Here is a 26,269-nt window from a genome sequence, read left to right as displayed (position 1 = left end):
ACACGTATTATCCGACAGTTACTTATAATAACCGTCATGATGATTAAGAAAAAAATCATCATGTGATGATAATAAACTTTTTAAATGTAACAAATTGATTGAAGATTCAACTGAATGTTCGGTACATACAACACGATTTAATGGTATTTTTACGACCCAAATATAGACCACGTATTATTATTGTTTAAATGTCGGCGGCATTTGCTGTTCAATCACCATTTCGATTATTTACGTGCAATATAGGCCAAAACGTCCATTAAAATCTGTGAAACGAAATGTTTATTATTTAAATTTTAGTGCACTAAAAATAAAAACAATAAAGCGATTTCTATAGTTTTGTTTTCTCATCATAACTGATTAGTAAAAGGGCCAATAGAATATTCAAAGGGAACATGTAACGGAAATGTTATAAAAGTTGTCTTACTACAGCCTTGTGGAACACTAAAGGTGGAGTCGAACGCTGCAGTAGTCACGTAAGCCATCCCCTCTCTCAACTTCACGTGTGTGATAATTGAAGTGAAATAAGTATACAAAATTAAGGATACCTCTCTTGCATCACGTTTTCTTTTATTAATAAAAAATGATTACGTCTATCAAACGCTTTGATATTATTTAGAAAGTCTTATCGTTAGTTTAAAAATAATGTAAATTAAACTTTTTTACTATCTTAAAATTATTTACTTGTTGTATGTAATTAGTTTCCTGCTTCGATAATTCGTACGAATAAGGTTTTATCTCAATATTTAATTAGATAAAGTTTTGTAAACAAACTTAAAAAGAAAATTTATTTAGAGTCTGGTTCAATCACAGAGCGCGAACATCCTTTACAAACCATAAAACTAAAACAATGTGAAAGCTTGTTCAATGTTAATTTAATGGATTACCATTTGGAATCGAAAAAAAAACACATCGACAACTTATTTATACGATTATATTGAATATGTATATTATCATAATAAAAATGAAGGCTTAAAGCTCATCAGAAGTCTTATGCAATTTAAGCAGATTTACGATTTATTTATTTAACAAATATTATACGTACGAGAAAAAAAAACGATACCAAACGAGAACTCGGTGTAAAAGGCATGCGTATCCCTTGAAGAGATTTCTTTCAGCGTTCAAAGGGGAAAAAATTACATATAATTAACAAGTAGACACGTATAATCATACAATACTAATTTATGAAATTGTTTCGATGTTAAAGTCGTTTACGAGAAAAATATTATATTCGTTTTTGTGTACATTCAATATAAAAAATACACTGACAATATATCACTACAAAGCCGCTTAGTTTTAGAGGTGTGCAATATTTTAGCATAACTAAAATTACTTATATAGATAATTACACCCACACTCAGGACAAACAGATATGTTTATGCAAAAAAAATTCTATCCTGGGTGGGAATCGAATTCACAACCTTCAACTAGAAAGTCAAGTATCTACCAACAACGCCAACCGGCCCGTCAAACGATATATTAAGCATACTGCAAAAAATAATCATTAATAGTTTGTGACTCAGGTGTTAATAATTTTTTCGACGTTCAACGTGTGAAGTTACTATTCTTTAAAACAAATATCTTGAACATGGAATGCTCACGTGTCTTACGCCTGCTAACCACGCTGGTTTGGACAATTTCCAAGCATTCAAAGTAATGTCAATGACCAACTATCTTAGTCGTTTTCATTTTCCTTATTTTCATCCTATGGAAATATGCACGATTATAATTTTACTGTGAAACCTAATTTGAATTATCATGTATACAATTGTGAACTTATATGTAATTTATCTCACATAACGAGAATTTTTCAAAAAATTATCCAAATATAATTTAAGTCGCCTCTTTAATTTTGAAGCGCATTTACGAATGTAATATTTATATTTGGAAAACAATACCTTATTTTCAAAACGGATGGCTGTGCCAGTTTCGCTATAATTCCAAATAACCACATGGCGTAATTTTTATACGAATTGCAAATTTATATAATATTATTAATAACCACTTATATAGTATCAGTTGTTACTATCGCCATTCTGAGTTGTTCTGAAACTTATATTTTAGAAATGTTTATATATGCAACTGTATCCATGAGCATTTCACCTTACATAACATTTACAAACGTCAATATTCTAGACATGGACTTGGTTGGCGACTTGCTATAATTACTTCAATGGTAACCACACCTTATTGAACATTTATAAAATATATTTCTATATACTTAGTTAACATATTAACCATTGTTCGTTTTTTCTTTACATTTTTCTTATTTTTATAATGATGCTTTAATACTTTATTTGTACAAAAACAATCATGACCACTAATACCAACTTTAGAATATATTAATCGTTTGTTTAACAATAGCACAAATAAATATTTTAATTATATTATAATATATTAACTTCGGAATGGCGATATTAATTCAATTCAGTCTTTTCTTTATTTCCTTGTTTCTCGGCGCCTAAGTACCTTTGTGTTAGTTCCAAGGTTGTCATGTCATGTGTCGATATGACGTCATGTACAACAAAAACTTGCTCTCGAATATAAAAACGCCTTAGCCATGCTTGTAAGCTTCACACATAAACGGCAAAGTCGAATTCAGATGGTTTTTAGAATAAAAAAATGCTTACCTTTAGAGTATATAAAATATATTTAACCATAAACCATATATTGTTGTGGCCGTTTATATAAATATAAACAACAGTAGATATTAAAATCCTTCGAGTAATTATATTATTGTCCTGTCCAACAAAGGAAATAATGCAAATAAATTGATTTTTGAGAACGAGGTTACTTCGTATTACTCTGATAATATGTACCAAGGACTTATACGACTTATGTATTTATGCAAAATCAATGAAATAATGAACAGTTTACGCGCTTGGTAACTTAAAAAGGTGAACATAAAAGTCGAATAAATAACGATGTGACATGTTTATGTAAAAATTACAAGATCAATAATCTTCTTCGCTCGCACTGATAACTTTTAGTAAACATTTACATTTGTTATTATCACCAATGATGATATCTTAACACTAACGTCTCTTGTTGTCATGGAAGTTGATAACCTCGTTAGGTGGTTCATAATATTTATTTTAATAACATTTTATATACCCACATAAATTAATACAGTACAGTAACAGCCTGTTAATGTCCCAATGCTGGGCTAAGGCCTCCTCTGCCTTTTTAAGGAGAAGGTTTAGAGTTTATTCCACCACGCTGCTCCGATGCGGGTTGTTAGAATACACATGTGGCAGAATTTCAATGAAATTAGACACATGCAGGTTTCCTCACGACGTTTTCCTTCACCGCCAAGCACGAAATGAATTATAAACACAAATTAAGCACATGAAAATTCAGTGGTGCTTGCCCGGGTTTGAGCCCACGATCATCGGTTAAAATTCACGCGTTCTTACCACTAGGCCATCTCGGCTTCAATTAATATACTTACTTTTTTTTTTTTTAAATAAAATACGACGATGATGATGTTGATGAATTTCTTACATAAAACAAAGTTTAAATTAAAGTTACATTCAATTCTTTAATTAAAGTTGAATCCACCATAGTTGTTTTGAATTCAAAACGATGGTCACAAGTTGTAGTGTCACTTCGTTTCAATTTGAAGACGCAATAAACCCTTTGTATATTTAAATCAATTACGCCTTTTAAACTGAATAAAAATAAATAAATTTGACCTACAATTGATAACTATCAAATTATCTTAAGGATAACATATCTAAATCCAAAATGAACTTAGTACGCAAAACAAAATGGTGGTCCGGTTTCCGCGTGAAAACTAGCAAAACTTGTGCGCAATTTGAATAGGTTACTGCGATTGAATCGCTTTCAAGGACGATTTATGGAAATATATTATATATTTTTAATACATAAATGTCGTGACACCATTAAATGGTCGTATTAAATTTATGTTCATAATTTTTTATCATTTAGATGTGATTTATGTTTTAGAATCTAAGATTATTAGTTTATGTAATAAAATGTACATAAATTCAACAGATACAATATAATCATCTTACAAATGAATATTGTTTTTATCCAACGAACGCGTTCATTTCATTTACATTCTATGCGTGAGGCGAAGTGCCGTCGACGCATATAAAAGGCTACTTTAGCTACCGGCCCCGATCCATGGACGTTTTTACGACTATACTAATATCAACTCTTTATTATTATATATGTTTTTGCGTAAGACTTCATATAATATCGGTGATGGGTAGTAAAGTATTTTAGCCGAAATTGTACATTACCAAAAAATATATATTTAAAGATTTTTTGGGTTACGTTCGTCACATAACAAAATATAAAGCATGAAAAGTAGAGATTTTCATTTACCTACTAGTTACGACTAACGCAAATATAAAATAGCTTGCATGCATGTATGCATTGGGTATTTTAGGTTAGGAATTACAAGCTGCGAAATATGAGCTAAAAAGCATTGCTTCTGCTAAAAAAACATTTAATCAATGTGTGTTGAATCCAAGGTTAAAAACAAGTTGTTTTGTTATTAACGATTGTTTTCAATTCAATAATATTGATATTTGTAGATATCGCACAACTACGCAGTTTTCCAACATCAGGTAATAAAATTGCTATGCATTTGTTTATGTTAATTAGCTTAGGCTGATTAAAAAATTAACATATTATTTATAAATACATTTATACGAAGGGTATATGAGTTAATATTACTAGTAGAACATTAATTTCTCTGTGTGTTTAAATGTTTTAATGAATTAATTAAACGAATAGTTACAACTAAAATATTTTAAAGTTATTTACAATGAAAGTATGTAAAATTGTATTACTAACAACTATGTATATAAACTGTTTGGAATAAACATAAATTATACTGAATTTTGCTTACTGACAATAACTCATACAAATATATAATGAACACTTTCATATTGTTTTATTTCATATAAAGTATAAAAAGTTATTGGCACATTTAGAATATATTGTATTACTATATACGTATACATTATATTGTTAAAAATATTGATCATGTAATATAATTATATACATCAATCAATACACAAGATTTTGAGCCTTAAAACATTTTTAGTATTTTGGCATGTCTGAAATAGCCACCAAATCTATCTTCAAATCACGTTTATAATTTACTTAATAATAACGTGCTATGATCTGCTAAAAAATAAGCAAATATTGTTTCAAACATTTAGCCAGATTGCTGATAAAAGCTATTTTGACTCGGTTGTCAAGCAAAATTTAAGAATTACATCGCAAATTTATTATTTTTGTGAACGATAGAATCTTTAAATTGCTATTAACATTTTATAATACTTTAATTCAATATTAAAATAAACCTAATCGACCTATTTTACTTTTCAACCAGCGTCTTGAATACCGAATGTTAGGTCGTCTCGAACTTCGTTCTTTGTTCGTCACAGCTTGTTTAACTTAGATAAGTATCATTAAGTCTTTCTCAGAAATCGTCTTATGAATAAATGAAATCTGGAAAACAGACGCTTCTGATAGTCAGATCCTGATAGGCACTGCAGAACTTTAAAATTGTTTCATATGTTTTCGAAATTGGCATGAAAACAGACGTGACGGCATCTTGTCTGTAGTAGCTATTTGTCTGGGCTTAATTTTTATTATTAGCTTCAGATGTACAGGAATTAGGGCGTTGATCTATCTTCATCTACTTCAATACAATGTAACGTTTTCGTACATTTGTTATATATATGCAATATATATATTGCAAATCAATTAATATTTTAAATGCGAAAGGAAATCTGTCCGTCTGTTACGCTTTCAAGGTTAGCAAGCAAGCTTGAACCTCAAGCGCATAGGCTTTTATACCCAAAACCCTCTCCCTAATTTACTAGATGAATACTAGTATTTATCCGCGTATCCTTAATAAATAGCATCGTTTACCTTCCATTTAAATGTAATTAATAAAAAATTCTCAATTTATTGTTATCCTTGACCTGTTACCGTTATAACTCTTCCGTGTTTCATTTGTATTATGATTTTTGTTTTTGATTAAAAGTCTTTGTTTCTAATAATTTTATTGTATATTTTAGACTAAATATTATTCATTTTTAAAATATTTTTTAATAATTCGTTATTTGTTTATCATATACGTATATGTTGCTATTAAAAATAATGATCTTTATTAAATAGTTTTATATACATGTGTCATTAAACATAGATTTTCATAAGGCGTTTATTTGTGTATAGAGAAAGTAGGACTCGTATATTATTTTGTAAGTGCATTCACCTCAAAGAACCAGATAAGCGTCCTCATTCGACTGTTCAAAAATAACCTATAAATGAAAGCATTAAGGTCCATAAAAGACCGGGAAATGCAGAGGCAAGGCGACACGAGAGATAACGCAAAACAATGATAAATCGATTTGACAAAAGTTCAAAGTAAATTTAACATTGTATTAATAGTTATAATGAAACCACACTTGCAAACTAAAACAATACCACCGATTCTCTTATACGACTAAACTAAAAAGTATTGCTATCCCCCTTTACCGCATATACAAATGAAAAGGATAACAACTGTACCTACATGACACATAGAATTGACACCAACAGTAGATGTACGTTAAATAGGTACACCGTATTCCAAAGCAGACTTGTTAAATTGAAATTCGTTGATACAATTTTTTGCTGCAATGTCATTGACTTATGATTTCAAAATGTCGAATTAATTCCAAGTTTTTCTTTGAAATAATATTCGAAACCTATCCATCTAGTTTGTCCTTGTCAAACTTAAATTCACTCTTGTTTTTTGATAGTCAAAGTAAAAAACTACCGGTTTCGAAAAGAAAATATTCGGACCCGAGCAGAAACCGGCGAAAGAATCTCAGTATCGAAACGTTTTTGGTCACTTTATTTTCACGAACTAGTGATTGTTTTGCTAACGCAACGCAACTGCTGCCAAAACAATAATTGACTTGTATGTTCTTTCAATTTCCATTAATGGAAACTAAAATGCTTACCGAAATGATTAGCACTCCATGGCTCCAAGACCCAAGTATATTCTCAAAGATTCTTGCGTATGTCGGAAGATGTTATATGATAATAGCTAGCATTACGGTTATTTATAGTTTATATATATATATTTTATTTTCAAAGTCAAAAATCTTTGTTCAATATAGAAGTGCCTACACTTACTTATTGATTGTCATAAATCTACCACCGGTTCGGAAATAAACACCTCAGACCTGAGAAGAACTGGTGAAAGAAACTCAGCGGTTTTTTTTTATATCTCATCCTCTACAATAAGTAATATACAACATAAGCCGAATTATATATACATTTTATTTTTAATTTTAAATAACCTGAAGGCGATCGTTTCATTCCCAAGGTGTGCAATCATTTAAAGTCATTGGTTGTGTAATATCCTTTAAGCATACAAGCGTTCCTTAACGATTCTTTTAAATTTTGCAACTGAATATTTTTGAACGTTTTCTGGGATCCTGTTGTAAAAGCGTATACAACGTCTCATAAAAAAAGACTCACTAACCTAACTAACTAATAAGTTTATATTACTAACTACATATTCACAACGTGAGTCGAAAATGAAAATATAATGATGTTCATTGATCGTTGTTTATAACAAAAAGTAATTACTACACAACTAGGAACTTATTAAGTCAGAAACTAATACTTCACTTACAAAGGACTGACATGCCTTTGCACGTACTTTATAATTAACTTAACTCCAAATCGATTAACGATAAAACGAATCGATACATTTATTAACGAGAGAGTTAAAACCTTTTCTATTCGAAGGGACTAAGATGTAATATCGTCTCCAACCTTGCCTTGTAAGTCGACGTCTTACTAAACCAGCAACTGATGCCAAGAAACACACTCAAATATATTTGGCAGCCATATTAATATTAATCCCACGATCTCCAAACTTGTAGAGCAACTGAGTGAAATCTTCGCTTCGTTACATGGTTTATTGCGATTAGTTGGTCGACTGGTCGTGTGTTTTGGATCATGCATCGTGCGCATGTCGAGAACGTGATCAGGTGTAAAAGAGATAGCGAAATGCGTTAGAGAGGGACGTGAAGAAAACATCTGGAGTGGAAGGACGTTTTGCCTCTTCTGATTTAACGTTTTCTCTTGCTTTTTTGTATTTGTGACTATTTTCGCTTCTTTTGTTGTATCCGTCGGTATTTCGTATCGTTTTTGATAGATTACTTTCTAATGTATTTAGTCATTAGCGTTTAGTTTTTTTCATAGTATCACATTTCAGATCTTTGTCTAAAGTTGAATGACTTCACAAATAAGTCCGTTAGAAGAAAAGTTTAAATAATGTATACTTATATTTCAAATGCGAAAGTAACTCTGTCTATCTGTTACGCTTTCACGGCTAAACCACTGAACCGATTTTGATGTAATTACACTGAATCTGATAAGTAAGCTCGAACCTCAAGGAGGGATATAGTCTACTTTTTATACCTAACATCTAATACGCGAAAACTAGTCTATAAAAAGCAAACGTCAAGAATAAAAACCACCAAGTCGATGATGATGACGAAGAGTTCTCGACTGCGAGTAATCCTACAAGAAACTAGACAGTAGTACATTATAATGCAATCTAAAACTCATTTATGTTCCAAGATTTCTCCAAACCAATTCAATATAATGTACATACAAAGACTAGGAAAAACAAAAGAGATTATTAAAATAGTTTCGTTTCACACGTATCTATAATAATACATCAAATTTTGTTTAATGTTAAAAAATGAACTCTCGCTGTGCTTGAAGCGCTTTACGTGGCGACGTTTATTATGTTTAGGCTTTTTTTCTACTGGAGAATATTTGTTGATAATGCTATCATACGGTTTTTATTGTAAACGCTTTAAATAGATTTAATATTCAGTCTTCTAAATTCATTTTTCGACGAGCCGGTTGGTCTGGTTGGTGGATGCTTGCCTTTCACGCCGAAGGTTGTGGGTTCCATTCCCACCCAGGACAGATATTTTTATGCATGAACACGTCTGTTTGTCCTGAGTCTGGTTGTAATTATCTATATAAGTATTCTGGTTGTCTGGTTTCCATAGTATTCCATAGTAAGCTCTGTACAAGCTTAATTTGGGATCAGATGGCCGTGTGTGAAAAATGTCCCAGGATATATCGATAACCAAATTTTATAATTATATAATCCTAAATAAAACAAATTATCGCGCGCTTTCGCTCCCGATTAATGTTCGGGTAAATATAAAATTTCCGGGATAAAAAGTAACCTATGTTACTCTTCAAATTGCAAAGCAAGAAAAATAAGTACTATAATTTCATAAATATTTTATATAATATTTTATAGATTTATTGTAAATTTCCATTTTAAAATTCCATAAAAAATATCCGTCGTTTATTTAATGATGCAAATGAAAGACTTTGGAGGGATTAGCTTTTAATTGTTTGTTAAATATATTCTAATTGTATCGCTCATCATTTTTTATAGATTTTTTGTAATAATTTAAATGTAAGATTTAAATACATACTATGCGAAATTCGGAACACTTCATGTCTGTTAAGTCTATATGGAAACGATCAAGTATTTTATCATAGAAGTATTATAATTATAGCTCTATTATTCTAATGACATACATAATTAATCTACATTTTTTTGTTACGTAAAATATGTTTACAGGTACTAATAAGGGCATAGTTCTTAACGCTCCATGAATAGCCCCAAAAAATTAAGTGATGATTTATGTTCAAAACTTACCTAAAGACTTAGGTTTACCGTATTTTGTGTGTCTATTTCTTTGGAAACCTATCAGTTAAAGTATGTATATTAAATATGTAAATAACTTATTTGCACCCGAGGCTTCGCCCGCATTTTTTGTGCCAGGTGCCTACGTCCTTCCTCGGGGTTCAAGCTTGTTTTATAACAAATTTTATCAAAATCGGTTTAGTGGCTTACGATTAGTCGTAATAGCGTAGACAGGTTTACTTAAGTTATTTAACGTGCAATCCTCATGTATTATATTATTAATGATTAAAATAAATACAATTACCAAGGTACGTATAACAGTCGGATGATACACGACTTCATTTAAACTCATCTAAGTTTTACACAATGCGGCTTAGCCACATAGACAGGTTGTTGAACTTGCTTTGAGGATGTGCGTGCAATGCCTTCACAATATCATACACATATATCCACTTATATATATTCTTTTATATGTTATGCGTATGAGCTTACATATATGTCGTTGAAAACAACACTTATTACCTATAATAAACTGATAGTTGTGGGTTTATTTGTGTGACGTAGAATGTATTTTAACATTAAAGAGAATAGATTAAAGAGCATAGTGAATTTTTAAGGGATTACTTATATTACTATTTACCCTTCGAATTATACAGCTTGTGTTAGGACATTAGTCCAAGGTAAGGATCGAATCTGCGACTTATTCTTCACTAGGCGGGACGTAAACCGTTGCGCTTCCATATCGATACTTTTTATTTATGCTATACTTTTATTATCCCTAGTTGAATTCCTATTTTAATGGTTTAACTTTAAGATTTTACAAGAATTTTTTTACCAATCGTGAATAATAAAAGGTGCGTCCGAAGTTCAACAATTATCACATCCTTACTATATGATAACGATGATTGTTGCTCAAATCTTTCATATCCACAGATAGAAGATAAGATAAAGCGTAAGAAAACTGAAAATATTACGAAAAAAATATTCTAAATTATCTTTTGAATCAGCTCCCGAATAACTTTCTTTGTAATATGTCGCTTAGAGTGTTTTTAAATGTAGTTTGTATGAGTGCCTTGCGCATTATGTTGTAATGTTTGCTTACTTTAGTAAAATAGTAGTTCGTTTGCATATGTTTACTTTCAATACTGTATTTGGAATCCGCACCTTTATGTAAATTAATTAATATTTTTTTTTGTACTAATATAATCTTTAATTGATTATAATAACATGTGTGAAAAAATTATGATTATATCATGTAAATTTTTTTTTATAAATAAATTGAGTTAGGCGCTCTGCATTACATCCTAACGATGATACTGGTATCTTGTTTCTTTGTGTGTGTTTGAATGAGTCCCCGAATGATTTACATTGAAACCAGAGGATTGCGCTGCTATCCGGGTTCCAAATTTTTATTATAAAAAAAAAACATAATTCAGCCGTACGAAATCTGGGAGGGCAGTAAGTTTGCTTGCTAAGATAGCTCAGCAAGCAAACTTACTGCAATTATAGTAATTATAGTATAATTATAATTATAAATATAGCAATTATAGTATAATTTGTATAGACAAATTAATAAATAATAATAATATCATTAAGTTTGTGCCCGAATATAGATGCACCTGTAAAATTAAAAACCCTATCTAATAACCATAATTTTTAAAACAGAACACCATTCCATTTACAACATTAAAAACTGACAAAAAATTTATTCATCAACTCTCATTAAACGAATAGGTACTTATGATTAATATCAATTTAAAAATAAAAGAAAATACTTAAACAAAATATTTTATATATAAAACTACGGTAACCGTTAAAAATAATTGTCGGAAACACTGTTTAATTAACGACTCAACTTATTTTTGGATGGTTTTAAAATATATTTTTTCTTATACGTGTATTTTAATTATAATTATTTATAGCAACTATTAAGTCTGATGAATTTTTATACAGTAATTATTTGATTATGGATCTCACAATTAAAAGATATCTATAACAGCCTGTGAATGTCCCACTGCTGGGCTGAAGGCCTCAAAAAGGGTGAGCCTTTTTGAGGAGAAGTTTTGAGCTTATTCCACCACGCTGCTCAAGTGCGGGTTGGTGGAATACACATGTGGCAGAATTTTAGTGAAATTATAGTATAATACAAATATAGGTTTGTCACGATCATCGGTTAAGATTTACGCGTTCTTACCACCGTCTCGCCATAAAAAGATATATTGGAATATATATTTCTATAAACTTTGATGACACTCGTCTGCCTAGTACAGGTCCTTAAGCACGTTAAACCTTTGGTCCCGTCTGAACTCTTTCCGGTCGGGTCGGATTGCCGTCCCATCGGATTATAAGAGCGAATGAATAGAGAGTGTACTTATGTTACTTGTGCGCAAAATATCTTGCGGGGTCTAGTCACGCCTGAGATTGGCCGCCGTGGCGCCAGCCGGATTTGAACACACCTTGGGGTCTACAGCCTTATTAACTAGCCACTGGACCAATGAGGCAGGCACTAACTTATCCTTTTTAACCACAAATATCAGAAAAAGATAACAATATTTTTAGACCTGTAATATAAATAAGATAGTCTGTGAAACAGAAGCGGAACCTCAGTCAATCATACGATACCTAAAGAAAACAAGTCATTAACGCCGCGTCATTAAAGTAACGATATATATGAATAGTGGTCGCGTAGCATCGGGCCCCTTTGCTCGTCTCTGCTCCCAATAAAAACATTCAACAGAACAGGATGCGAATAATTTTTTATCTCGCGGTGTTTGACCTCTGTAAATTGGGAGAAACAAACAGGCGAACCTTTGTTCGTATATACGTTTGTTCGTTTAAGACGTGTTGATAAAAGTGGCATTTGATAAATTTATTAAGCGATAGTAGAAAAGTCATTTTTAGCTTTCCTTTTATGGATTTGATAATTTATAGACTAATTATAATACAAGACGTACGTATATTAGATTTTATAGACTGGTATCGCTTGTTGTATTAACCATTTTTCCTTTATGGAGGTTGATATAGTCAAATTCCTTACAAACAAAGACTTGCTAGCAAACGAATGTGAGGAAGACGTAGGGTCGCCTCGAATTAGTTAAATTTTATTTTATATAAAAAACATACGTTTGTTTAATAAATATAATAGCAAATATGCGCTAAGTCTGTATATGTTTTTATATAACACGGAACCGAGGATATAATCAAATTTCCTCTAATAATAATGAGTAGGTACTAAAGAAATTTATGCATGTACAATTTTCTATATTCAAGTATTAAACACAGAAAGTCGCACACTTAGTATTCGTTGAGAGAGCAGAATATATAAAATTGAATTGAATTATGAATCTGTATTTATTATAATCCGTATAAATCCGAACGATTACCAGAGTTTCTTGCCGCTTCTTCTCGTTGATCGTTGGCAAATGTTGGATTAATCTGTTAAAGGATGACAATGTAAGCTTTTAGTTTATTTTAATTGATGATTTATTACTTTAGCAAGATAATATATTTTTTTATTATCTCATAAAGATCTGCTTAAACACATAAAATTATTCTAGCAAATATTTATATAATATATTAGTATAACGTTTTGTAACATCGTTTACACGAACATACACGCGATTTATTTATATATAATTCATTCACGACGGCACCGCGTGCTCCTAACAGCACTGACGTTTCCACCTTGTATTATAAATAAGTCTTAGGATCTGTGTACAAAAGATTAAAAAAGATTTTGCAATAATAGCATTCAGAAAGTAGGTTTTATACGAACATTTTATTGGATCGTAAAATAAGATCTTTGTCTAAATATTGTTGAACTCTCTTAGTCTAACAATATCTATCCGTCATAGTAGATATTGAAATAAATTTACTTTACTTTATGCACTTCTTGTTTATGATTTCATTTTCTGTACACAAATTGCTTTTAAAAAATCGCAGTAGACACCAAAGTACCGTAAAGCGAATAAGCAAGAATTTTTTCTATAGAATTACGGTTACATTAAAGTTTGGTTCTGCGTAATATTGTCTCGAGACACAGACCTCGGAAGTTATTTACGGAACCAAATCATATACTACCTTTTACCTTAATAAAACTGAAACATAACTGTGATATTATATGAACAAGGAAATTCCAACATCTCGCAACTTCTAAACCATTTTCTCTTTAATTCTAAGATAAAAATGATTAATTGTACCACCGTCACTGTTATTTGCGATTATGAGGAAAATACGTCACTTGCATACAGAGAGAACATGATCACACAATGATATATGTATGTAATTGGAACAATAAACATTCATCGTTCAAAATTTTAGAAAACTGTCTGCTATATAAATCGCTAATTCAGAACGCAAGTGTGTCCTTGCTCTTATAACATGAGATGGTAGCGTGTTATTTTCGTATAAATCCAATTTAAACCCTCAGCAAATAAGATTAGAGTTGAAAATACAACTAAATATTGTTTATTTGCATTTGAGATACGTTTTAGTGCGTCTATAAAGTATTTCTGTGCGATTGTTCGCCGTGTAAATTAACTTTAAATGTAATATTTCTTCACTTCTATTCTCCAGATATAAGACATTTGCAAGTGATCTCTTGCGACTCGGCTCGACTCGACCTTATGTTTATGGTTATAAGGCTTAAAATAGAAAAGCACATATTTTATTTCGCCCAATTGTATACTGACCAATTATAATTAGAATCCGTCCAGTCATTCGAGTGTTATTGAGTAACAAATACAGCTAAATTTGATAGATATTTACATGAATATGTTTACAAGATGAAGAAGACGAGATCGAAAGAGTTAATCGAATTTGTTGAATGCATCTAATTTAAAATTCAGTTGCATTGTTAGAACCGCACACAAAAAACAGGTGAAGTTACAAAAAAAAATAGGTAACGGTATGCAACCGAAAATATTAGTTAAAAATGCTTTTGACTACAAGCATATAGATGAGATTACTTATATTTCAGTGAGCAAGCAACCTACTATGCTGTACAATGTACATGTATGTACTATCTCACTCTGTGAACGGACCAAACGGTCATGTTCCCAGGTGACACGCTTTTGACAATGTTGTCAGTTAAACATTGACCGGTTAAAAGACCCACGTAGTTATATAAATATTATATTACATTGTCATCAAAATAGTAGTAATAGTCATTTAAATTTTTATAATATTTAATATTTACTTTATATTGATTATAGTTATTTGGATTTTTTTGTAAATATCTTTGATATTTATTAAAAAATACTTAAAAGTTTCAGTTAATATTGTTACGAATTAAGTTATTAAGTTTTTGAATAATATTATAGTTAAATGCTACATAGGTATGTAATTATGTACGGTTATTACATTATCCAACACGGTGTAAGGCCGTCGAAGTGAAAGTAGCAGGTTCGATCCTGACCCCTTAGATTTTTGTACTCATTTCCAACCAAAGCTTAACTGTGAGGATATCGTAATATTGGCTTGCAATCTTACATATTATAATCTTGTTATTTATATATTAGCTTATGTTCATATTTAACCCATTACATTGAAATATGTTTAAATTAATCGAAGCATGTGTACAATTTATATTTAAACCGATAAATTTACTATTTTTTTATTAATTACTAAACACATGGTCGATACAAATGGTTACGCATTTAAAAATCATGTTATTTTTTTTTTAATTTTCAATTTAACACATGCAAACTAACCATTATTATACGCTTATATAAAAGAATTATTCACATACAATTTTGTAATTGTTTTCTTATCTAAATGTAAACAAATGACGCGTGTCTAAAACAAAGTTCGCATATTAAATTTTATGAATGCAACTACACTGGCCTCCAAAAAAATCGACCCACCTACATTTTTTGTAAAAAAGCTATCGTATGGTTTTAAACTACCACATATTTATATTTTTAAGATTGATAATGAAAAAATGCAATTGTAGGATTGTACAAAAACAGAAATAGTGCGCAAAAAATAGGTTTTTAGGTAAATATGTGACAAAACACGAAAACACAAAATTTTACGCAATTTTATTTTTTTGTGTACAAAACGATTATGCCGTTTGTTTTTAAATTTGGGTGCCTAAATCTTACTTTAATAGGGAGTGTTTCCTTCTCTTGACCTAATCACTGCCTGCATACGCCTATTAAGTGACCTGATTAGCTTTTTAATGTCTTCCTGTGGGGTCCGTTGCCATTCTTCAGTTAGGGCAGCTTCCAGTTGATTCAGGGTTTCTGGAATTGGATTTCGTGCTCGAACCGTACGTTTTAGCTGGTCCCAGAGGTGCTCTATCGGGTTTAAGTCCGGACTATTGGCTGGCCACTGCATAACTGGAATTTCGACTTCTCTGAGATAGTCTTTAACAATTCTAGCCACGTGAGGTCGTGCGTTGTCGTGCATAAGTTGGAAATTATCCCCAATATATCCAGCGTAAGGCATCACATGAGGCTCCAGAATGTCCGTTATGTAAGATTCAGCATTAACAGCACGATTACGGAAAAAAACCAGCTCTGTGCGTCCCGTCAAAGAAATACCTCCCCAAAACGTTGTAGAGCCTCCACCAAATCGGACTGTTTCTCGAGTGCAACACTGAGAGTAGCGTTCTCCTGGCCTTCGCATGACGTTACATCGTCCATCAGAGCCTACTAGAGACATTCGGCTTTCATCACTGAACAATACTGTCTCCCATTGGTCCAGTGTCCAATCGACGTGCTGCCTAGCAAATTGTAGTCTTGCTTGTCGATGGGATGCTGTGAGTTTTGGTCCTGTTGCTGGCTTGTGAGGGGTTAAGTTTTGCTCTCGAAGTCTTCTTCTTACAGTATTTTCACTCACAGACACTCCACGACTTTCTCGGAGTCTACCTTGAACGTCAACAGCCGAAAGATGTCGGTTTCTTAAAGACGTCAAACCAATAAAACGGTCATCGGTCGGGTTCGTGACACGCCCCCTGCCAGATCCTGGTCTCCGGCGATACTCCCCAGTCTCCAAGTAGCGTTTGTACACTCTTCGCACCGCTGAACAACTTAATTTTAGTGTTCTAGCCACATTTCGCTGACTTAACCCCTCATGAATAAGAGCTACGACTTGAACAGCTTCTGCTTCAGTAGTATCCATTTTTTATGTTTAAACTTATTAAAATTATTGTTTCAACAAAGTTTCATACACTTAATCAATAATAAACATCGAACCGAGATGACTCCGCGTTAAGAACTGGAAATAAACTAACCATGCACTTTGCGCACAAAGTAACGTTTTCTTATCAATACTTTAAAAATATTCCAAATATCCTCAATAACACTTACAACTCCTCGAAATCAATATCAAGTGGGTAATAAAATGTTAAATGTATGTCCCATAAGTAAAACAATCCACCTAGGTCGTCGCATAGTTAAGATAACAACTTTGTAAGTAAAAAAATACGGGTGGGTCGATTTTTTTGGCGGCCAGTGTATATGTAATAATAAAGACTTATTAATATACTACGCAACAGCTGAATACCTCCCGCCGCCCATTGACATTGTATCCGTACGTGTCGGATAACAATATAGTAAACGATGAGATCTGCGTGTAACTTCGTCTTACAGACAGTTTTTTTTATTTATTCTTTGATCGCATTCGTGCAAATTGGCTAGCAGATCGTTAACTTTGCCCTAAAAACTTCATCATCCAGTGTCTTGAATATGGCGTCGCTGGCACTGACCCTGTATATTTTAATGCCGTCTTTAACATTTTTATCATACTTTATAGAAATATTATTATTATTCGAGGAGGAATGAGGCAGATAATCTCATCCTCCAATGCAATTTTCAAAACCCCAATAACTTGTTTTAAAATGTCGAAAATAAATAATTGCAATATTTTTATTGCAAACTTTTCAGTTGCTATTTTAAAAAATGATGGTGCATAATAACTCCTGCGCAGTCTGTTGAGAATGGCCGCTGTGTCCGAAATCGGTCAGATGTCGTGTCAGGCACTAATTGTATTAGAATTATTGTATGCTCAAGCGCGGTAAAATAAGCCTCAAAAAACCTTCAACATAATACTACTTATGTAACAGCGTATCACGTATATATAAATCTCAACCAATAGTGTAATAAATAACAATTACATAAGCCAACACTCAACTGCTAATTCCTTAATAGAGCTGAAAAATATATGGCATTAATTTTAGAGAAATCCGTTACCAAATATTTTTAATACGTATACTTAATCCACTTTCACTAAATAAATGCTACTTATTAATCTATTCGTATATGATGTTGCCTGGCAGCTATCTATCAACGCAGATGTAATTATACGGTATAACCCATACTTGCGGTACGATCTAATTTCATTGTCACAACCTCGTCACATTTTAATTGTGCAAAAAATGATTTAATGTAAAATCCCACGAACTTATTTGAGTATGTTTTGATATTTCTTCGAAGGCATTATATGTATAGCTTGTGTGCCATAATTAGAATGTTTGTTGGCAAAAATTTTGCACCGATTACGAAACTAATTCATTGTTATTTCATGCAAACACAACTGCTATATTATTATACACAGTTGTTGGCTTTACAGAGATTATTATTTTAATAAGTCGATTAAATATAACCAATCTGGTTATTATAATTTATCCTTTGTATATTTCAGGTGTGCGAAAAACTCGAAATCGGTGCAGAAGCTGACTACTTCGGCCTACGAGTTTGCTCAGGGTCCGGTCCGGGAAGGTGGCTGAATCTACGCAATCATTTAGACCCCCACCGCATACCGAGCAGGCGACTCGACCTACGCGTTAAATTTTGGGTCCCTCCTCATCTCCTTATAAATGAACCCACAAGACATCAGTTCTACCTACACGCGAAATTAGACCTTATTGAGGGTAGGTTGGTTGTGGCTGACCAGGAAGTCGCACGACGCATTATCGCTTATATTGCTCAAGCAGAGACCGGTGACTGCGATCCCGATGTACCCACACATGTGTACGCGGAGTGCCACAAAATTGGCCCGCAGGGTGAGAAGCCAGATGATCATATGGCGAAAATTATAGAATACCATTGTGAGATCTCTGGTATGAGGGCGTCTCAAGCTGAATATAGGCTGTTGAAAGAAATATCGAAGTTGGAGTCTTTTGGGGAGGAGCTGTTCTTCTGCAAGCCAGTGACACAAAGCAATAACGCTTACAACTTGTACAGCCATCTCTTGTACCACAGACAACAGGCTGAGGAACCTAGAGCGAGAGATGAGCAGGAGATAGATGGAGGTGCGACGGTCGGTTGCTTGGCGACGGGACAAAATGGAGGGGGTTGTGGATGTAGACTGAGTACATGTGTGGGTGTCGGGCCTCATGGCATCGTCGTGTACAGACCCGCCTGCAATGGTGAACATGAAATCGGTGTGGAGAAACAAAGGTGAATTGACATTTCTAAACCTTTACTTACACACACAAATTTGATTTTAATAAAAAGTTTATATTATATTATAATTTATATTATATTATAAATAATATTATCTCAGTTTACCAGTAAACGAACTTTAAATCTAAAGTTGCACATTTTTAGCACAAATATCACATCCGTTCATCGAACATTTAATTGTTTTTTAAAGATAACTATACATATTACATTTTATTTTTTTGTAATTAATCATACAGAATTGCTTGTGACAAATTAATAGGGATAATCGACTTTGTTTAGTAGATAATTGATTTAAGTCGATGACGTTACATTGTTGCTAGCTACGAAAAATATCACATGACACGAAAGCATAGAAATAATAATGTTTGCAGTTTCGGTTTACAAGTGAAAATAAAATACAAAATCGGCAAAATTTCATAATGATTCTTAAACATGCAAATCGAATTGCTTAAAAAATATGCTTGGCGTTTATAAGTAATGTACAATTTTAGAATGTTTCTTTCTAACTTTTAGCTGAAACGGTTTTTTGAGGAGGGTTGATAGGATATTAGCATATAAGACTTTTTTATTTAAAAAAAAATACATATCCTCTGTGACGCACCGGGACCATAACATTTTTGTTTCCATGGTTGCCAGCGCATTGACTGCTTAGATTTAGAGTAATAGTAAAATGTTTCTTTTAGTGCGAATGTCTATGGGCGGTGGCTACCTACCTTCCAGATAAAATTTAAAAATAAATCAATCAGCAAATAACAATATACTTAAAATCTAAAAGATAAAATACAATATGAATGAAAAACAATATTATCGCAATTGTTCCCAAAAGATATAGCAAAGATGATCCGACATTATCTCATGTCTGTTATCACACATAAAAATAGATTTGTTATGAATACGTTAACCTCAAATATATTTTGAAAATATTCTTTTAAATATGTGCGCAATTGTGTAGCCTTTGACAATAATTTTAATTCAAAAAAATATTTCAAATAAATTAACAATTATTAACGCTGTGTTTTTTCGAGTGCGTGTCCTTTATTTCATACATTTTTTTCAATACAAAGAAAAAAAATTAATGACTTAATTTAATTGCTCGTTTAAACCGTTCCAAACGAGTAATTCAATTCACAAAAGTTAATGTTTCATATTTTATGTAAACAAAATGCGTTCAAGTACGGATGCAAATATTTAAAAACCTATTTTGATAAAAAACGCTTGTAGAACTTACTTTATTATTTTTTGAGCTTACGCAGCTGAAATCATTGTTATCATAAACATACACTCTTATCAATTAATTATCTGTACTGTTTTTATTTAAAATCTAGAATACCTCTGGCAACGTTATATTGATCTGATACGTAATGTGTTTAAAAAATAGAAAAAACTAATTCCTTAAATTGAATGAATGTTGCTATTGTATTGTATAAGTGTATTTAAAAAATATCGAAATTAAAAAAAAAAACAAATAATTTAAACATCGGTAGAGTATTAACGGACATTTATGTAAAAAATATATTTAATTGTCTGTTTTCTGTTTGTTAAAATGGTTTTAATATTTTACCTACATGTATTTACTTGTTACTTATATTGAAACAAAAACTATATAAGATACTCGTGGTAGGGCTTTGTGCATGCTCGTCTGGGTAGGTACCACCCACTCATCAGATATTCTACCGCAAAACAGCAGTACTTGGTATTGTTGTGTTCCGGTTTGAAGGGTGAGTGAGCCAGTGTAATTACAGGCACAAGGGACATAACGTCTTAGTTCCTAAGGTTGGTGGCGCATTGGTGATGTAAGCGATGGTTAACATTTCTTACAATGCCAATGTCTATGGGCGTTGGTGACCACTTACCATCAGGTGGCCCATATACTCGTCCGAATTCCCATTCTATAAAAAAAAATAAGAGATACTCAAATTATATTTAAAATATAGACAACTTATACACTTGTAAATTTTTATATTTAATAACAGGTCTGAAAAAAACATATCTACAACCTTTTATTTCTTATTCCAGTATTCCTTACACCGCAATACACCGGGCTCAGCCTCTTCGCCGTATCTTCCAACTGGCGTTCGTGACAGGAAAGGGTCATGAGGCGACGATGCAATTCAAAATGGCGACTTCTGGACAAGCTGCCGCCCTTTACCGCGCTGTCACTGAGAAACACGCATTTTACTGCTGCGAAACTGTTAGAACTGATGTCACTGAGCAGTTTATTAGAGATTTAAAGGTAGGAATCGATTAGGGATATTATTTTTTTCATAAATGAACACAAAACTGACAAATATATAAAACCAATATGGCGGCGACTGACCACTATTTTAGTTTTTGATGACATAAACACTATAAACTAAACAACTTCTAAGGTTGTTTCTTAATCACTACATTGATATATAGTGTCCAGAAGACAATGTTTATTATATATACATATCATGATAAATGCTTTTCACTGCATGATTTACTTAATATATTTTTAAATATAAAATGGCGGCGATGATTCTCGATTACAACCGTCAAATAATATAACTGTAGGGTATTGCACTGATATACATTACTTATGTCGTATGGAGTTATGTACAAAACTTAGGTGAAAAGATAGTGATAATTGCTTTACCCTCAAAAATCATGGACATTTTAAAATGAGATGCATTTCATACTAACATTAATAGTTTACATTTAAAAATTCTTAACTTAATTCAACGCGATATACCAGATACATAATAAACCAACCTTAATAAATATTATCCTTTGTTTAAAATTTAATTTAAGAAATACATTATTTATATGAACTCTTTTTGTTTCAAAATGTCTTATAATCAAATAAAATATTTAAATAGCAATTTGAACTACTCATTTTTTAAGCAAAAAACACAGATTCATATTTTAAAAATATTTTTTTTCTCTAAAACAATAATGTTTTAAATATATACAAGATTTACAAATATACCGTAGTATTTAATAATTATTACATAAATAATGTATACAAAAACAAAATGGACTTTGTTTCCGTAACTAATTAATAGGCAAAGTCATTATCTATTCATGGCGGGGGTGTGTCAGGTTAAGTTATATTTTTATTGGCGACGACTTGATTGTTGGTTGAAAAGCGAACCGTTTGCAACCTAAACCTAATTTATTCTCGTTCATTATCTTGAATAGCCGAGATGGCCTTGTGGTTAGACCGCGTGAATCTTAACCGATGATCGTAGGTTCAAACCCGGGCAAGCACCACTGAATTTTCATGTGCTTATGTTTATAATTCATCTCGTGCTTGACGGTAAAGGAAACCATCGTGAGGTAACCTGCATGTGTCTAATTTCATTGAAATTCTGCCACATGTGTATTCTACCAACGCACATTGGAGCAGCGTGGCAGAATAAGCTCCAAACCTTCACCTCAAAAAGGGGGAGGAGGCCTAAGCCCAGCTGTGGGTCGTTAACAGGCTGTTACCGTATCTTCAATTCCGACGTAGTAATATCTGCGTCTTTCAAAATTACAAACCAGTGTGAATATAAAAGTACATATACAATTGAGTGCCATGTTATTCGTAAACTATTTTGATATGTATTTAAATAATTTTACATACACGTCATTACATTTACATATATCGAAAACTAAATGTATATTAATATTAAAATTGAAACATTTTTTTTTAATTTTAATGATCGTGTTGTTTATAATTGTAGGCAAGTGAGCCACCTGATCCTAAATAGTCACCAAAGCCCATAGACATTGACTTTTTTAAAAATTTTAACCATACCTTATATCTCCAATGTGCCACGAACTTCGCTGTTTGGCGGTAGAATATGCGATGAAGAGGTGGAACCTTGGGTAGGTTTTTTTTTCGAATTGACTTATTGATGTTGGCCCAAATGGCCTCGACAGCGTCACCATCGTACCCAAACGGGCTAGCATGAAACCCTACCGCCAATATTGTATTTGTATATAATATAATGTTACTTATCGATAAATATGTGTTATTCAAATAATAATAATATATCTTTATTCATAATAGAGATTGAACATCACAGAGTAGTTAAATATTACAATTGATTTCTACAAATTAATTTAATTTCAATTATGTGAGTGTAGGTACTGCTCGCTAGGTTATAAAAGAATGTAAATAAAATAAATATCGGCACAATAAATTGTTCTTCACAATATTCATTCCACATTCGTCATTGTACACCGTGTTTAGAGCGTAGTAACTGAGTAATATTCTATCGCTGCAAATGTAATATAGCCCTAAAAACATTTTTACTCGAATTATATTATGGTATTAATTTTTAATTATGAATAAGAAGAGTTATAATTGTGAATACGTTTTAACGAGAACCTTCTATTCCAGGGTACGATCGCGTCGATATTCAACGACTCGTCGACCCTGGGCCGCCGCTACGTGTTCGACATCCGCCGCACGTGTCGCGAAGTGCACGACCGCGCGCGACGAGACGCGCACGCGCGCGCGCCCGCCGAGCCGCGCCGGCGCGCCGGGCCTGTACCCGAGGTGAGCACTGCCGACATGTTAAACCTGATTTTATCAAAACAAACTAATAAAAACTATTTATAGTGCCAGTCCATTGGTATTTGTTCGTATTTATATTTAACTAAACGAGTTTGTTATTATCGCAGGAGTCCCGCCTGCGCTCCCGCTCGCGCAGCGGCAGCGACGTGTTCGCGTGTCGCGTGTGTATGGACGCCGCCATCGACACGCTGTTCCTGCCGTGCCGACACGTCGTCTGTTGCAACGAATGTGCGCCGAGGTGTGTATCCCAAACTTAACCTGATCAGCTAAGCAACACAGTTGCCGACCATCACTCACATTTCGATGGCCCAATGAGGCATATTCCATAGTTAACAAGAATCAATTAAGTAAATCCTTTGCTCAATGGCTTTTAGTAATACCAAAAAGACAGATTATTTCGGTTATTAAAACAAAAATAAAACCATTGTACATTTTTAATTAGTTATATTGTTGTTGAGTGAATAGTTTAAAAACTTCTTAAAGTACTCTATTGCCACAAAGATTCCTCAGAACAACAATAATTATAAAGAATCATGTATTTTTTACAGATGTGAACGCTGTCCCTTATGCCGCGGCGAAATAGAGAAACTAATGCACATTTTCCTACCAGTGGAATATCAGAAGAGTCCTGGTGTGATAATAAAATAGTAATCGCTCGACGCGGCGCTTCGCTGTAACGAAATGGAACGTGATTGCTGCAGAAACGTCAAAATTTTCGAACGAAAATTTCTTTTGACGTGTCAGCCCAGTTGGCGCGAAAGTTGACAATAAACTTGACATTGACGGAATGTGCGCGCAAGATTGTGATCCAACTGCCTTATTGGACAATAAAATTATAAAGTGTGTGTGTGATTGTCTAGTCAGATCTTTTGACGTGTTAAATGTGCATTTTTAACTATAACACTTTACTGGAATGTCGTTCGACTGAGAAGTTTGATCACATTCCAAAATTGTATTCAGTTATCCGTACTTACTTCTTAGCATTTAAGAATAAGTGGAGTTTATCGATTATAATATAAAAATTAACAAAAATGTCTTAATACTTACATATTGCTAAGTGAACTTTCCTTCGTTTTAGAAGGCAATATATATCTATCTAACTTAGAAAAATACTTGTGATAACATTAACATTCTATCTCTGCCACAAGCGTCTTCATTTTAAATAAAAAGATAGAATAAATTTTACCAAATATGTATTTATTTAAGTGGAAATTGCATTTTCTTACAATATTGCGTATTGATAATTTGCTATAAATGTCACTTTTAAATATCTAAGTTAAAGTAATCGTAAGACCTGTGGTCTGTAAGTTATTACTGTAAAATGCAATAAAAATATGAAAAAATTAAAATTTAGAATACTGCCAAATTTGCTTTTTTATTTTTAACTTTAAATACAAAAGCAAAAAGATTAGACAACACCCAAGAGAGAAGAGAGCGGCGGCGGAAGCAATCCATAACGGCAACAAACGTTATGCCGTTTGTCGTTATGAAATATGAGTAGCTATTAACCTATTGGCGCGCCAAAACATGTTTGTCAACAAATAAAACTAACTAAATTAGTACTCTGACCGACAGAAAGCTTGTAAACTAAAAGCTCAAATAGTGTCATTCTAGAAAGTTATGAAGTATATTTCATGCTATTCGATCCTACCCGTGCACACATACCCAAAAAATAAGGAAACACGTTATACTTCGTACAAACCCAGGCAAACAAAAAGTGCCTTATCAGAGAAGTGCACATATGGTCACATATGGTCAGTATGCGGAACACCATAACTGGTACAGTTGAAATTATGAAGCACTTAAATGTTGATTACTTGTGGTAATCATGCGTAAACTCTTCGATTGAAGCGTAAACAACTGGGAACTCCGTTCTTTGTCGCACTTCCAAAACATGGAATTCTTTACCGGCTCACATGTTCCCCTCCTCTTACAACCCTTCTTCCACTTCACCTGTTTCCTACCTTCAAACGAGGCGTGAAGGAGCGTCTTGCGCCGGCAAGGCGGGGGTGGCTAGTGCAGAACATTCTTGTACTGACCGTCGTCGCGTTTGGACTCTACTACCACCTATCATTGGGTGGCGTAGTCTTTCAGTAAATATAAAAAAAGAACTGCAGTTTCACGATAACGTTTTTTTACATAGTGTTACAATATCTTGACACAGGGAAAGCCGCATTTATTATACATATACCAGTGATGACAAGTAACCGCCCCCCAGAAGGTCAAAACACATCTAAGCGTCATTATTAGAGTATACAACTTGAAATTGAAACTGGCCATTAAAACAAATATATTGCAGTGTTTGAGGTACTGTCCAAATCTCATGTTGCTTCAATCCATCTCCATCTTCCTTGGTGCGAAGTATTGTTGGCAGTTTTCATAGTTGCTTTATAAAGAGGCAAACGTATATTACTAATTAAAATTGTTATTAAATATAAAAATTTATATAAATATATTAATAAGACATGGAGATAACTAATTTCATTTTTTAAAAAGGAACAAAGTTTTATAGCTTCGATCAAAATATGTAATTGATTAAAAGGGAACTACAGAAAATACAAAAATAAGAAAAAGATCTCATTAAAAAATCTTCTAATCGTAGAC

General features: G+C 32.6%; 1 protein-coding gene across 1 annotated transcript in view; it reads left to right on the top strand.

Annotated features, from left to right (window-relative positions):
* LOC126777205 (E3 ubiquitin-protein ligase MYLIP) overlaps positions 1 to 25,031 on the top strand; it is a 32,633-nt gene extending 7,602 nt beyond the window's left edge. Inside the window, exons 2-6 of the mRNA XM_050500182.1 lie at positions 18,374 to 19,131; positions 21,154 to 21,370; positions 23,489 to 23,647; positions 23,773 to 23,903; positions 24,214 to 25,031. Of these exons, the coding sequence (XP_050356139.1) occupies positions 18,374 to 19,131; positions 21,154 to 21,370; positions 23,489 to 23,647; positions 23,773 to 23,903; positions 24,214 to 24,313 (1,365 nt within the window). The 3' untranslated portion in view covers positions 24,314 to 25,031. The remainder of the gene's footprint in view (positions 1 to 18,373; positions 19,132 to 21,153; positions 21,371 to 23,488; positions 23,648 to 23,772; positions 23,904 to 24,213) is intronic.
* Positions 25,032 to 26,269: the final 1,238 nt, after the last annotated feature.

The sequence above is a fragment of the Nymphalis io genome, chromosome 22 (genome assembly GCF_905147045.1).
Source record: "Nymphalis io chromosome 22, ilAglIoxx1.1, whole genome shotgun sequence".
Taxonomy (NCBI): Eukaryota; Metazoa; Arthropoda; class Insecta; order Lepidoptera; family Nymphalidae; genus Nymphalis; species Nymphalis io.
Note: the sequence above shows the minus strand (reverse complement) of the source record. Positions and strands in the feature narration are given on the sequence as shown.